The sequence below is a fragment of the Orcinus orca genome, chromosome 20 (genome assembly GCF_937001465.1).
Source record: "Orcinus orca chromosome 20, mOrcOrc1.1, whole genome shotgun sequence".
NCBI classification, from domain to species: Eukaryota; Metazoa; Chordata; class Mammalia; order Artiodactyla; family Delphinidae; genus Orcinus; species Orcinus orca.
Window position 1 is genome coordinate 13,501,990 of NC_064578.1, and position 14,457 is coordinate 13,516,446.

The window sequence follows — 14,457 nt, forward strand, 5'->3', positions numbered from 1 at the left end:
GGTCCTGGGGCAACTGCAGCACCAGGCGGGGGCAGGCATCGGTGGGAAGGAGCAGGCCAGGCACGGGTTGCGTTTCTTTATTGGGACAGAGGGTGCGCCATTCATATGGACCTCTGTGCTGGTCCCTATGTGCACAGATGTGTATACACATATGTACACACACATCCACAGGAGGCCAGAGCTCTGGTGCGCTGGGGAGGTCAAGCTCTTTTACAAGAGGGCATTAGAAAGAACCCGATTCCAGAAAATGGGGGCGTCTGAGGCTGCGGCCTCACCCTGGCAGGAAGCCAGCTCTGTCTGAATGCCAGAGTGCAGCTGACTGCGCTGGAGGGCCTGTGAGAGGAGCTTGGGTGGACAGAGCTTCCAGTCCCCTACCCTGCCCTGCGCTGGTGGCCAGGCCCAGCCCTGCCCCTGAGGCAGGTCCTCGGGCTCTGTGGGGAGGGGGCCTGAAGACCCCAAGTGCTCCATGGGACCACTCCTTGGGCCCTTCCCCAGGCGAGGCCTATCAGAGGACAACCCTCCGGTCCAGGTGATCCCCACGCCCACTCCGCTGGTGCCTCACTTCCAGGTGCTTCTTCTGGACCCTTTCAAAGTGCTGCAGCAGCTCGGCGTAGTCGATGCTCGGGGAGTCTGCTTTCTGTGACTTGGGGGCTGCCTTCACACCGTCTCTGGGGAAAGGGAGCAGAAGGGCTCAGCGTCAGTGTCTCAGCACATGATGGGGCTGCTGGAGCGGGGAAGCATCAGCCACAGCAGGGCCACAGGCTGGGGGAGCTTGACCTCGGGGAGTCCAGGTGTAGGTCCCCAGCAGTCAGCCCCAAAGAGCAGGGAGCCCTATGAGCATCCCCTCCCCCACAGCTGGTGGGACCAGTCAACACTGCTGCTTGGATAGGGCCTTCAGCCTGTGGGCTGGCAACGGTGCCCAGAGCAGGCATCACATCGGGAAGCATTTCCTGTTTATGAGTGGCTCCCTTTGGGGTGAAAGCCAGGGCTAGGAGCCAGCCAGGAAGCCAGCTGGGGCCTGGAACAGGGTCCAGGGAGAAGGGGGAGGAGGCAGCCTGGCCCTTTCTTTAGGGCAGGGCTAGGGCCGGGGACCACAGGGGTGGCTGAAGTCTACTGGCCCTCAACTTGGCAGGACATCTGTTTTTGAATGTTGGGGCCCAGAGGCCTGCAGTCACTCTCTGTCCCTGCGGAAGGAGAGCTGGTCTCCCCACTGGGCAGGTGATGCCTCCGGGAACTCCTCTTGCTAGCACTGTCCGCAGTTGCTCTGTACCGCCTCACAGCTTGTGCACTGCACAACTGCCACGGGCCTGATGCTCCCTGTAGTTGGACAATGCATTCGCCCTGCTGCCCCCTTCAAGCCCAGTGTTGAGCTTGCCCCGGGGGACTAGATCCACTTGGGCCCCTGTCCCATTCCTAATCATCACCCCAGCAGACAGTCCCAAGAAAAGACTGCTTCTCCCTCATTCTGGCCTCACTAGAAGCAGATCTTTGTGGGCTGGGAAGGATCTGCTTCCAGGCCCTGAGGCCTGGTGGCCCTGGTAAGGGATCTCATGAAGGCTGTGGGCTGATCAGCTAAGCAGAGAATCCTTGGGCCCTTTGAGTTCATGAAAAGACCCCAATATGGCAGGAGAGGTCCAGGTAGCAGCTGAGCACAGGAGCTCGACAGACCTGGACCCAACTGTAACACGACCACCCCCTAGACACTTGACCTTGGGCAGGTAACTCAGTATCCTCCTCTGTAAGGGGGTACTGCCACAGGAGCCCCCCCATGGGTGAGGATTCCTCCATACTTGACATGAAGAACTTGGCCTGATGCCCAGCCCCAGCCTAGGTACCCGATGGGTGCCCACTGTGGCTACAACTCTGTCCCATTGAGGTAAGGCCAGGCGGGGCCCAGCAGCTCATTCCATTTGGGTGAATCACAACGGTGCTTCACCCAAATGGAACCCTCACCAACGAGCCTGGCTCCTGGTAAGGCGCAGCCCACCAATGGTCAGAGCCTGAAAGCCATCTCTGACCAGCCACCAGGACCAGGGGCATTGGGAACTCTTCCCATGGTTGGGATGCCATCTGGAGCCTGGAAGTGGGCCCCTGTACCCCTACTCAGCCTGGTCCCTTCCTGTTAGAGACACACCACCTGACAACACCTTGGACTGTGGCCGTGGCTGCTTCTTTCTTGGGCCTCAGGCCCTGCCTCTGGAGCTGGGACTCAAGCAAATTCAACAAAGATCAAAACGAGCTGGGTGGGGCTCGCTCTAGGGGGCCAGACTGCGGGCAGCATTCTGGTCTCTGGCTGCTTTCAACTCCCCTGGGAATGGGGAAGGGCCATCCCTGTCCTAGTAACCTGTGGCCCGGGTGCTACTGCCCCAAGAGAGCAACTCCCGCTCCTGAGGATGCTGAAGGACCCCCTGCAGCTTGGAGCCCTAACTCCAGAGGGCGGCCAGATGCTACCCAGCCCAGAGATGATCCTGAAGTATGCTGTCTGAGGCTGGGCACCCACGGATCTGTATGCTCCTCTCCGCAACACTCTCTGCATTAGATCCAGAGGAGGGAAACTGAGATTAGGGGTTTCCAGGGAGATGCCAGCAATGGATGGCAAATCCAGGGTGATGTGCACAGATGTGGCCAGGTGAGGGTAGGCGTCGGGAGGACTGGGCCGCACCTTGCTCTCTGGGCCCTAACGGAGGCAAGAAGTCCTTCCCCCCCCATGACTCAGCGTCCCTTTGGGGCAGACCCTTCCTGGCCTCAAGTCTTGGTAGCAGGGAGGGGTATGTCCATGGGTACGGGGACTCTGCTGAGCATTGAGGCTGGGCCTCTCCCTGCTAGTCACAGTGGGCACGGCCGCTGCTCAGGCCTTCATGTTCTCTGTGTGTTTGCAGCAACCCTCAGGCAGTGAGTGGCTAGGGGACACCCAGCCAGCAGCACAGAGCTGGGGTTCCAGAACCCAAAGCCAGCCCTCTCTCCTGCCACCGCACCCACGCACCTGTCACCAGCCTCTCCTTCAGAGGCTCCCTCTTGCCTCACTGAGGAGACGGTCCCTGAGGAGTGGCCCAGAAGCCCGAGCGGAGGGCCAGGGTTCCCTAGTCCTGCCGGCACCCTGAGTGCACAGAAGAGGGGGGATGGGCAAGGAGCAGAGACTCCCCCAGCTGTTCCCGGCACACGGGCCTGTCAGGCAACCTGACGCTGTCTTCCAGCTGCCCGCCTCTCCCGGGGCTGAGACTGTCCTCAGCCCCCTCTCCAGGGCGGGAGCTGTCCCTCTGTGCCCAACCCTGCAACCTGACCCTGCCCCCAGCTGTTCCTGAGGCCCCTTCCTTGCCCAAGGCTCTGCTGCCTTTTTCTATGACAGCTCTTCCTAGGTCCTTGCAAAGAAAGGCTGGGAACCCAAAGCCTTGAAGACTGAGTGGAACCTCAAGGATCCATTCAGTCCAAATGCTCACTTACTGATGAAGAAACCAAGGGCCCAGAGAGGGCATGGGGCTTGCCTGAGGTCACAGAGTAAATCCGCAGCAGAGCTCGGACCAGATCCTAGTCCAGGCCTGTGAACCATCCACTGACCCAGAGGCCTCAGCCCTTTGGCTCAAGACTTCCTGACTCTGACCATGGGAGATCTGGGGGAAAGCCTCATTTCCCCCAGCTCTCCTCTGCAGACTTGCTCTGTTCTGGCTTAGGGAGCGCAGGGAGGAGTCCAACTACTCTGAGCCTGCCTTCCTTTTCCATAGGATGTTCCTATATGAGGAGATGTAGCAGGCAGAGCTCTGAGAAGGGACTGGCCCTCAGCAGCACAGGGGCTGTGGCCTGGCCCAGAGGTCACAGGGAAGCAGCTGTTCCTGCCTCCTTCTCACTTTCAGCTGTACCTTCCCTCCTAAGTGGCTGCCAGGGTGACCCTAACACCCGTTGGGCACTGCAAAGGCCAGCAGAGGCCAAGGCAGCAAAGCGAGGTGTGGCGTCAGGGCCTTTCCGACTCCCAGGAGATAGAGGTGCTCCGGCCAAGGGAATAAAATGCACACCTAACTCTGCAGCTGCTCCCGCTTCCCTGGGACACTCAGTGCGCTGAATGCCTTCCCCTGAGGATTACCTGGTGGCACCAGGAGCAGCTGGGACAGGGACCAGCCCTCCACCCCTGAGCGCTGCCGTCTGGGGAAAGGGGCAGGGTGGGCAGGAGCTGGGCCTTGGCCTGGGGGCCACACCTGCTGGGGGCTCCCAGCCCCTCCAGCGGCCTGAGGCCGACAGCCCATTAGGGGCCCCACGCCCAGCCCCTGGAGAGACCAGGTCAGGTGGGAGGGGTGGTGGTGGCCTAGACCCTGGGAGACGGAAGGCACAGGGGCTCGGGTCAGGGGCCCAGAGTGCCGGGCAGGCCCATCTCAAGGCTGCCTGCATCCATTGCAAGGGCAAAGGCCCGAGACCTTTGGCGGGGGGCGAGGCGCCAGGCCTGCCGAGGGGGTCTAACAGCTTGGGAGGGAATTCTAGACACACAGGGCATCTGATGCAAGCTGGGTGCGCTCCATTCAGCGTAAATCTTCTCAGTGGCTCTGCTTGTTTCCATGGCGACCCGACAAGTGAAATTTTCCATCTCTGATGCCAAATGCCTGTGGATGAGGCAAAGCCTCCAAGGGTTACCAAATATAGACATGACCCAACAGGCTCTGGGGACCGGGCCAGCAGTGGGTTCAGGGTGGGAGCCTGGATGCCCCCGAGGGGCTGCAGCCCTCCTCCCCAGAGGCTGCCGTGCTGGGCCTCTCCACGGCAGAGCTCCTGGGACCCGTGCTTCCCGCGGACAGGTCGCAAGCGGGGTAGCCACGGGGGCACCCTTGCCTCCCACTCCAGTCAGGAGGAGATTGGGAGGGTCCTAGCAGTGCCAGGGTCACTCAGTGGCCAAGCGTTGAGCCTCAGCTACAGATGGGAAGGGAGGGCTGTCTGAGGCCCGGGAGGGACCCTATGTAGCTCTCTTGCCCATGTACCACCTGGGACGAGTGGCTGAGCTGGGGCACGAATTCCTCCCCTCTGGACTTTCTCTCCAGGGGCCTCTGTTTGGGTCACGCCAGCATGCTCTCAGGTTTTTTGATTTAACCCCACCCTGACTGCTGGGAGAAGGTATTCCAACTACCTACCACCACATAGACGCTCCCAGAATCTCCCAGCCCGGTGCTCTGATATGGAAACCCACGGGCAAGTGGCTGAGGGGTGGACAGTGTCCGCAGTGACAGGAGGTGTGATGCCGAGCTGAGGGCGGGCCCTGGTAGCCCCTTTAAAGCTCCCCGCTCGCCAGGCCCTGCCAGCCCGGCCAGCCCTGGCCCTGCTCGCTGACAGAGCCCCGCCCCCACGAGCTGGGCACTTACCCTGTCTGCAGCAGCTCGGGGTTGGGCACGCACTGGAGCCGGTGGGAGAGCAGCTGGAAGGCGCTGCTCTGGGGCAGCAGCATGAGCAGGCCATACAGGGCCTTGATCAGGTACGGGTTGTTCTTCACATCCAGCAGCTGCAGGCGCAGATCTGTGGGAGGGCAGAGGGCAGGGGTCAGGCACTGCTCTGGGTGGCACCTCAGCCTGGCCAGGAAAGGGCCAGCCTGGTGGCCGGGGCTCCTCCCAGCCAGACATGCCTGCCTCTCCTCCTGCAGCGTCTTAGCCGTCCCCATGATCCCCCTGCCTCTTCTGACCTGCCCACCTGCCTTCCATCTGATCTTCCCAACAGTCACCTCAGCCTGGCGACCCCCAACCTGCTGCCAGGCCTGGTCCCCTCCCCCAGCACTCACTGCCTCCCTGGCGATGAGGGGGCTTGGGGCCTGTAGCGTAACAGATTCCCGGGTCTGCTCTGCACGTGCCAGCACGAGAGAGCTATAAATAGGGTGAGCTGGAGAGAAAGACTGGATTAGGGCAGCTTTAAGGGAGGGCAGGATGGAAAAACGCTTTGGTGTGCGACCAAACACACATCAAGCCCCTGAGTGTCTGGTGGATGCTTTTGGAAATCCACGTCAGACACCAGCCCTGCCTCCCCCACCAGACGGCGGAGAGACGCACCCGGGTCTTGCCCAGCATCCGTCCCAGATAAACAGGCCCACGTGGCTCTCCTCTGAGCCCTTCCAGGAGCATCACTCGTTTCTACCTTCTCTGAGGCCCAGTCTCAGGCGTCCTTGGTGGAGGACAAACCACAAACCTCTGGAGAGACCATGTCACCCCAGCAGCTGGACGGGGGCCTTGGGGCCAGGGTGAGCCAGGAAGCAGGGGCCTGTCACAGCAGCCCCTCCCCTCACCCCAGGTGGCAGTCCTGCCCAGGCCCAGCGACTCCAGAAGAGGCGGGGACCTGTTTTGAATCTAGTCCTGGGCCTTGGGTAAGCTGGGCTATGGGGCCAAGCCAGCTACCAGGGGGGTCTAGGCAACCTAGGGTTGGAATGGGTGCTGGGCAGGACCAGGGGATGTCTGCTGTGGTCACCCCACCAAAGCCCTGGGCCTGGAGAGGTATTCACGGCTTCTGTAGGGTCAGGCTGCACCTGCCCCCAGGCGAGCGTGTGCCAGGCTGCCCTGGGAGGCCTTTGGGGAAGTGAAATGTCAGGCCAGGGGGCCATTTGGGACAGGCTTCGATGCACTGCCCTGGGAACAGGGTCTCCCTCCTGCTCTTGGGTCCCCTGGGCATCTGTTACTGTGATGGCTGGCTGTTTGGAGAAGCTGTCTTCTGTTTGGATGGGAGGGGGCCCCTCGGCCCCTGGGTTTGCCTTTGGGCTCCAGGGTGAAGGCCGACGGGCTTGGCCTGGGCAGATCGGGGCGCCACCACAGCAGGAGGCCTGGGTGACCAGCCCGGCAGGAGGGTGGCCACCGGCAGGGATGCCTCCTGGCTTCGCTACCAGGCCGTAAGCACACGAGCGTCATTCAGAGGCTTGCCTGCCTTGGGGAGCGGGCACTGTATGTGTCGAGGCGCCAGGAGCTGCGCTCACCCCAGCCAGCTGCCACTTTGCACATTCAGCCCGGGTGTTACAATCAGGCAGCTCCTGGCAAACGCCAGCTCTGCTTTGCAGAGGGACGAGGGCGTGGATCCTGGGCACAAGGGAGCAACCTGCGGGTGGGCCCAGGGTGCCCCCAGCTTCCAAGAGCCACAGCGGAGGGCAGTGTGCTTGGAGGGGTGGCCGGGGACAGCTCTGGGACGGCTGCTCCACCTGCCCCCCACGGCACTGCTCCAGTTCCCCCCGCAGAGGTGACACTATTCTTCAGGTGGGTTCTGCCCTCAGCGCTGGCCTGTGTCGAGCCCTGCCTTAAGGCGCACGGGCAGGACCCACGCTCTGATGCGCATGTCCCAGCCCTGTGTACCTCCTCAGCCCTGTCATCCCCATCCTTACGTTTCTTGACATTCTAGAAGCATCCCTGGGGTGACTGTTCTCGCTCCCTCCCCGGTGGTAGCCAAGAGCTGCTCTCCCTCCCACCTCCCTCCAGGCCTGCTCACATGTGAAGATGGGGCACTCGATCAGCTGCACCAGCTTGTCTACCTCCGTGAGGAAATCCACAGTGACCTCCAGGTCCCCGCTGGGTGGGTGGTCAAGGGAAATGGAACCACTGGCCAGGGCAGCCTGCCTCTCTGGGGGCGGGGGCAGCCGGGGAGCTGGGCCCTAGGGGCTCGACCCAGCGGCACAGAGCACACCTCCCACTGGGCCCTGGCTTGCAGGCACAGAGCATGTTTCCACCTGAGCAGGATCAGGACACAAAGGACAGCAGCCTATTGTCCCCCTGCCTCTCTGTCCCTCACAGCTGTCCCCCTGCGCGGCACTCCAGCTCTGCTCCGCCGTTCTCTCCTCTGTGCCCTGCAGGCCCTGAAAGGCTCTCATCACCGCCCTGCAGCCTATGGGGGAGGGCTGGGCAGGAAAGGCCCCTGTTCCTGCCTGAGTGGATGCCTGTCAGCAGGGCCAAGGTCAGGGCTGCTGCAAGCCTGGGGCCTGCAGTCCTCGGGTCACACCAGTGGCGGAGAGGAGCAAATCGTAGTCTGAAGGCGAGCGGGCACCCTGAGGGAGCCAGGCGAGGCCACAGCGGGCTCTCAGTGGAGGCACCTCAGGGCCCCTCTCTCCTTACCCCCCAACTCCTGGCCCATCAGGGAAGGAGACCAATTTTGCATCCTAAATGTCCGTCCAATCTGGGTCACACACCAGACGTTCACAGAGGAAGCTGGTTTGCTTCACGGTGTTTCAAACAAAAAGCCGACCATGGATGCCTTTCTCTGAGGCAGGCCCTGAGCGGCGCTCCGTCTCCCTGAGGCCTCCCCTCCAGCCTGCTTCTCCCTGTCCTGTCCTCTGCTGGGCCCTGGCTCTGTGGGCCCCAAAGGTCCTGAGCTCCTCACCTACCGGCCTGCTGCAGCCCGGCAGCCCCCCTGCTCCCGGACCTTCTCTCCCCACCCTGCCCCAGCACCGCACAGAGGGCACCCTGCCTCTTTCTCGGGACACCCTTACCTAGGTAAGCACCCATCCCTGATCCCCAGCTCACAAAGCTTCTCCAGGGCTAGCTCCCCTCTACGAGGCCCTAGATGACCCTGTTTACTGGAATCCACCCCTCACTGTGCCCTCACGGGTCCTGATGGCCCAAGGCCTGGAGGCGGAGCGTAGGGTCAGGGCAGAAGGATGGCAATCGGGCCACCACGTGGGTGGGAAGGGAGCACCCACCCCGCACCCCCCCCCACCCCCGCCCAGAGCCTGGGCTGGAAGAACAGTGAGTGAAGGATACAACTTCTGGATGAGGTCGTAGGCGTGCCGGTAGTTCTGGGTGAGGAAGCAGAGGGACACCGTGGTGACTGGGTTGTGGCACCAGGAGCGGTACAGGCAGCAGAACAGGTTCTGGCTCTCCTGAGGGGGGAGAGGTGTAAGCAGTTAATCGAGCCCCCGCTCCTTCCCCGCGGGTGCGCGGCCCAGACTCAGGGCCCCTCTCAGAGCGCCAGGGAGCCCAGCTGGGAACAGGCTGTCACAAAGGAAACGCTGACAGCTCCTCCTCAGACCCTGTCATTACTCTCCATCCCACAGAGCCACGTGGTGATGGCTGTGAGGGCCTGCTGCTTAGGAGTGAGCCTGTCCTTTGTGCTGGTATTTCTGCCCTCGGCAAACAACAGTAATCGTCCTCTCCACAGCCCGTGGTCCCCGAGCCTGTGGGGCTGGGAGGGGGTGTGACCGGAGGGGGGCGGGGAGGAAGCGTCCTCAGGGCCCAGGCTCTCCCCGGCAGTGCCCTCCTGACGTCCTCAAATGCTGTCTCTTCCCTCCTCTGCAGCCCACCTTACACTCGGGAACCAGCCCAGGAGCTGAGCCTACACTCGAGAGCCCCTGCCCTGAGGAACATTCTTTAGGCCTCTGCGAATGTCTGGAAGCAACCACAGGAAGAAGGCAGGGGTGTGGCCTGGGTCACTCCCAGTGGCTCGGCCCCAGATGCCCTCAGGCACAGGCTTGGATGTCTTAGAGACTCCCTGAGAGAGGGCCAGGCAGGGTCTGAGATGGGAAGGTGGTGACCACAGCCCAGATGAAACGTGCTGGAGCTGCCGGCACGTCCGGGATGGCGGCTACCCCTGGGGGCCCTCTGCAGCTCAGCCCCCCTCCTCTGGGCCGAGCGAGGCCTTTGACCCGTGTCCCCCAGAGCAGTTCGGTAGAATGGTGAGCGCCTCCCTGCTCTCTCTGACCAGCCCTGGTGGGTCCTCACCGAAAGCCTGGGCCAGGCAGCACTGTGACACACCCTGGCTTACACAGGGCATCCTGTAAGACAGATGTGTCCCTCTGTGGGAGAGCGGGGTCCTGGCCAAGGAGGAGGGTGAGGAGAGCAACGACCCCGGATCCCCAATGGGGTTGCAATCCAGAGGCCTGACCCTGACTGGGTGACACGGCCCGGCAGGTCTGACCCTGCGGGTCTGCAAGGCGGGCTCGGAACCCAACCTACCCTGTGTGCGAGGGGGCAGTGCTGGTGGGGTGCAGGGTGTCAGGGAGGGCACGTGGACCTGGAGCGGGGTCTGGAGTCTTCTGTGGGCAGAGCGGGTAGCTCCAAGGAAACCCGCTGTGACTCCCTCCCATGGCTGGCACCTACACGCAGCCAACCCAGGGGGACCCCTATTTGACGGCGGACCAGGGAGACCTCAGGTCACATTCTCGTCTCCTCCTCGCCAACCTCCGGGTAACGAGGGCTGGGCTGGCATGGCCGCGCCCGTGGGCACATAGCACCAGGCTGGAGCCCGTGGGCGGGCAGTACCGGGGTCTTCAGGTCCTTCAGCTGGTTTCGCAGCTGGAAGAGCTCAGTGGAGGTCAGCAGGATGGTGTTGAGGGTGTGGACCATGGTCGAGGCGAACTTGAGGTCCTCCTCCCGGAGCAGGATGTCCGCCATCGAGTGGAAGATGTTCTCCGCGTTCAGCAGGAGGCAGAGCTGCCTGGAAAACGGGCCGAGTGGAGGCTCTGGAGGCCTCTGGGCCGCAGCTCCGAGCCCCCTCCTGAGGAAACCTGCTCTTTCCTGGGCCTGGTGTGGGACCCCGGCTCTGGGGCCTGCGGAGGGCCAAGGGGGCTGCTCACAGCGGACCTGGCTCCACGCCTCTCGGCAACTCCAGAGCCCCACGGGCTCCATCTATCCCCCGGCCCACCCCAGGCCAGGAAGTGGGATCCCGAGAGAAGCAGCGGGGCCTCTGGCTGCCAGTGTGGCCCCAGGAGCCCTGAGGTACCTTTCTGATCTCCCACATAGCATAGCAACGCCTCCCCACGTGCCAAGGCGCTCTGTGTCCCTTCCTGGCTTTACTTTTCTGGCTAGAGATTATCTTCACGTGACAAACCCGCATTCTGCTCATCCGCGGATGGTGTCCCCCCGCCCTTCCCCGTGAGAGCCCTGGGTCAGGAGCTTGTGTGAGCTCTTCATGGTGCCACCCACGCCTGGAGTGGTGCCTGCACATAGCAGGGGCTCGGTAGGTGCTCATGGGGCGAACAAGCCCTAAGGCAACCCTGAGTTCTACCTTCGCTGTTCCGATAATGAAACTCTGGTGGGGAGGCCAGGTGACCTGGCCAAGGTCACGGGATTACTTAGGGCCACTTCTTCCCACTATCTCTCCTCTCATAAGAGTCTTGGGGGGGATAAGGCTTGGGCTTTGTGAAAAGGAGACTCCATTTTATAAAAGGGAAAACAGGGAACCCAGAGAATGGAGGAGGAAAGCAGTTTTCCCAGAGTCCCTGGGCCAAGGGGACGTCCACAGTGACAGGCAGGTATCAAGGACGTGCCTCAGGGAAGCCTGTTGACCTCCCTAGGTGGCCGCTTGCCCACAGAGGCCTGGCCTTGGGATGAGCAGGCCTTCCTGCTGGGAGTTTAAGGATCCCAAGGCTCTTGAAACTAAGAAGAGCAAACCAAGGAGCTGGCAAGTGGCTGGGAAGGAGGGTGGGGTGTGGCCCCCGAGCCCTGCCTGCTGGGGACCGGTGTCAGCAAGGCACCCCTTCCCCGTCTCCTCCTGGTCTCTGCTCCAGGGAAGCATCCACAGACCAGGCCTCAGGCCTGTGGGGACGACGGGTCTGAGGCCTCAAGGTCTCAGGTGCTGGACAAAATGAGCCCCATTTGGAGCCCACGAGCCTGAAATATGTCCACCCCAGGTCACTGAGCTCACACTAAACTCGGCGTATCACGGTCTGGCTTCCTGTTTCCTTCCAAACGCCAGCCACGCCTTGGGGCCAGACTGGAGAAGCTTCTTCCCCACACCCGGCTCCAAAAAATCCCAGAGCATTTGGTAACAGAGAGGCCAAACCACGAGGCGCAAACAGCAGGCAGGCCGTCTGCAGCCTAGGCCCGGCTGGAACCGGCAGGCTTGGGCAAGAAACCACCAGAGAAATGGAAACAAAGCTGCTGGGGGGACGGGGCCGGCGGGTGGTGTGGGGAAAGCCCTGCCACAGTTGCGGGAGGGCAGGCGGAGCCCCCCTGCTCACCTGGTTTGGTTGGAGGAGGGGCCCGGGCCCTGGAGCCCGGTGCCCCTGCCCAGCTGTGTGGCCCAGTGTGTCTGTGTGACAATTTCTCCACCTCCGAATGGGGGTGACATCTACCTGCACCATGGGGGCTACTCAGAGGGCGGTCATCAAGACTAGTGGCAGCTCGTGTGGGTGCACAGTATGTGGCAAATGGGACCCCTGGTTGGGTACCTTGTTGGTACCATGGGTGGGGGACGAGGGCCAGCTCCCAGGAGGACGCCTGGCCCTTCAGCGGAGCCTAGGCAGCACTTCCTGTCCCCTCGTGGTCCTCCCACCCTGAGACGACCCCATCTCCAGGGCTGTGGGATAGAAATGTTTCAGGAGGGCAGGCCGGGGAGGAAGGGGAGCGTTCTGACAAATGGTCACAAATGCCCGTCGCCTGCAGCTGCTGCCGTCTCCATGACGGGGCCAACAGCTGAGGCTGCTGCCAGGCCGCGCTCTCCAGGGACCACAGGCCCGAGGGGACCTGCAGCAGCTGAAGGGCGGGGGTGGTGCTCTCACGTGAGGACGGCTGAGGAGGGTGCGGAGGGATAGGCAAGGGGGTGGCGATGAGCAGAGGCGGGCGCCAAGGCCTCCTGGTGTCCCTAAGAACCCGGAAACACTGGGGAGCTACAGAAGGTCAGGGATGCAGAGTATTCCGGAAATACTCTTGCCACCACGGCGCTCTCCTCCTCTGCTCTCTCCCTGGTCTGCACCTCTTGGTGGTCATGTCCGGTCCCATGGAAATCTTCAAAGCCATCTCTAGATCAGCGGCTCCCACACATGCCTCTTGAGCCCCCACTGAGCTCCGGATGGACACCGCCTGCCTGGTGGATGCCCCGCATGGCTGCCCAACAGGCACTTCAGACTCGGCGGGGCCAAAGCACACCTCTTGGTTTCCCCTTAGACTCTGGTCCCCCAGTCTTCAGGGGGGCATCGGTGCCCTGCGGCCTCAGGAAGTGGCATCACTGCCCACCCAGCTGCTCCAGCCCAAACCAAGGAGTCCTCCTTGATCCTCTGGGCCCCTCTGTCCAGTGTACCAACAAGCCCAGGGGCTCTGCCTGCAGGGCACACCTGGCTCCTGGCCCGTCCCAGCTACCCTGCCCTGGGCCAAGGGTCAGCCCTCTCTTGCCTGGTCAATTCCAAGCCAGCTTCTAATTGGGTCTCCCTGTGTCTCCTCTCACCCCACCATTCACCCTCCATGCACCAACTGGGGCGCTTCTTAAAAAGTCCTAATCAGAGCATGGCCCTCCTCAGCGGCTTCCTGCTGGATCTAAATAAACCCAGCTCCTGACCACAGCCTCCAGGCCCTCACACTTTCTGGTCAGCTCCTCACAACCTCAGCTCTTATGAGTCCTCCTTTACCCACGACGTGCAGGCCTCTCCTGTGTTTCTTCTGTTCCTGACCTCTGCCCTGGCCTGGGCAGCTCCTCCCGGGGACCAGCGCACAACTGGCTCCCTCCAGCCATGGAGATCTCAGCTCCAACACCAGCCTCAGGGGAAGCCTCTGTCCCATGCGCACCCCTCTGCCACCAGCCCTTTCTAAGGGAAGTCCTGTTTCTTTCTAAGCGTTTCTCATCACCTGAGTCATCTGGTTGATGGACTCGTTTACTGGGTCCCCTGCTGTCTCTCCCACCAGAACATGAGCTGCAAAGGGCAGGGCCTTGCCTGTGACCCTCATGTCCCTCATACCAAGAATCACTTTTGCACATTACCGCATGGAGGAGCTGCGCTGATCTCCACCCAAGGTTTCATGAACAGCCCCGGAGACATTCCTCTGCCCCATTCCAGCACATCCCTTAGCTGCTCCTGGGCATGCCCCAGCATGCTGTGCCAGCCTGGTATGCAGAGAGCAGCTGCCCTGATGGTACATTTTCAGCCTATCACCCAGGACCTGGCTGCCCGGTCCAGGGAGACCTCAGGAGACGCCCAAGCCGCCAGGACAGCCTGAAGGGTCAGCCACAAAACATCACACCAAGGGGTCTCCCCCTGAGCACCGCTAATTAAACCACCACGGGAGGGGAGGGAAAAGGAGGGGAGGGCTGGGGAGGAGCCGGGAAGAGGGACCATGGAGGAGCGGCAGCGGCGGCACAAGCGGCATCTAGCCTTCATGCCCCGCCCGCTGGGCTCTGGATGTCCGCAGCTACACCTGCTTCAGGGGGGTTGTCTCTCCCGCCCCAGGAGGCCACTGGACAGAGCCTGGAGGCCTGCGGCAGCGGCTCATAGGGCTCCATCGAAGGGGGCTCCAGCCCTGCAGACCGGCAGGGGCAGGAAGTGGAGGGGAGTGGCGGTGGGGGTCACCTATCACCTCACCCGGTCTTTGCTGTCTCATCCCAAGGTCACTGTAGACTGCAGAAAAGGAAGATGCCTCCAGACTGCTGGGTCATGAGGCTTCCAGGAGGCAGGAATAATAAAGTATTAGCTCCCGGGGAGCCCTAAGCACACGGCGGGCACCGTGCAGAGGGTGTTACATGAGTCCACTTGGGGCAGTTCGGGGGTGATGGAAAGGTCAGAGGCTCACGTCTGCACGTGCTCACCGGGCTCAGGGCACC

At 62.3% G+C, this 14,457-nt stretch overlaps 1 protein-coding gene across 11 annotated transcripts in view; it reads right to left on the reverse strand.

Annotated features, from left to right (window-relative positions):
• Positions 1-62: 62 nt before the first annotated feature.
• The window catches only part of VAC14 (VAC14 component of PIKFYVE complex), a 206,075-nt gene continuing 191,680 nt past the window's right edge, over positions 63-14,457 (reverse strand). For all 11 annotated transcript variants that reach the window (XM_049703820.1, XM_049703821.1, XM_049703822.1 and 8 more), the window contains 5 exons: positions 10,188-10,362; positions 8,691-8,809; positions 7,426-7,505; positions 5,337-5,487; positions 63-668 (listed from right to left, as the gene is read on the reverse strand). In XM_049703820.1, the coding sequence (XP_049559777.1) occupies positions 506-668; positions 5,337-5,487; positions 7,426-7,505; positions 8,691-8,809; positions 10,188-10,362 (688 nt within the window). In that variant the 3' untranslated portion in view covers positions 63-505. The remainder of the gene's footprint in view (positions 669-5,336; positions 5,488-7,425; positions 7,506-8,690; positions 8,810-10,187; positions 10,363-14,457) is intronic.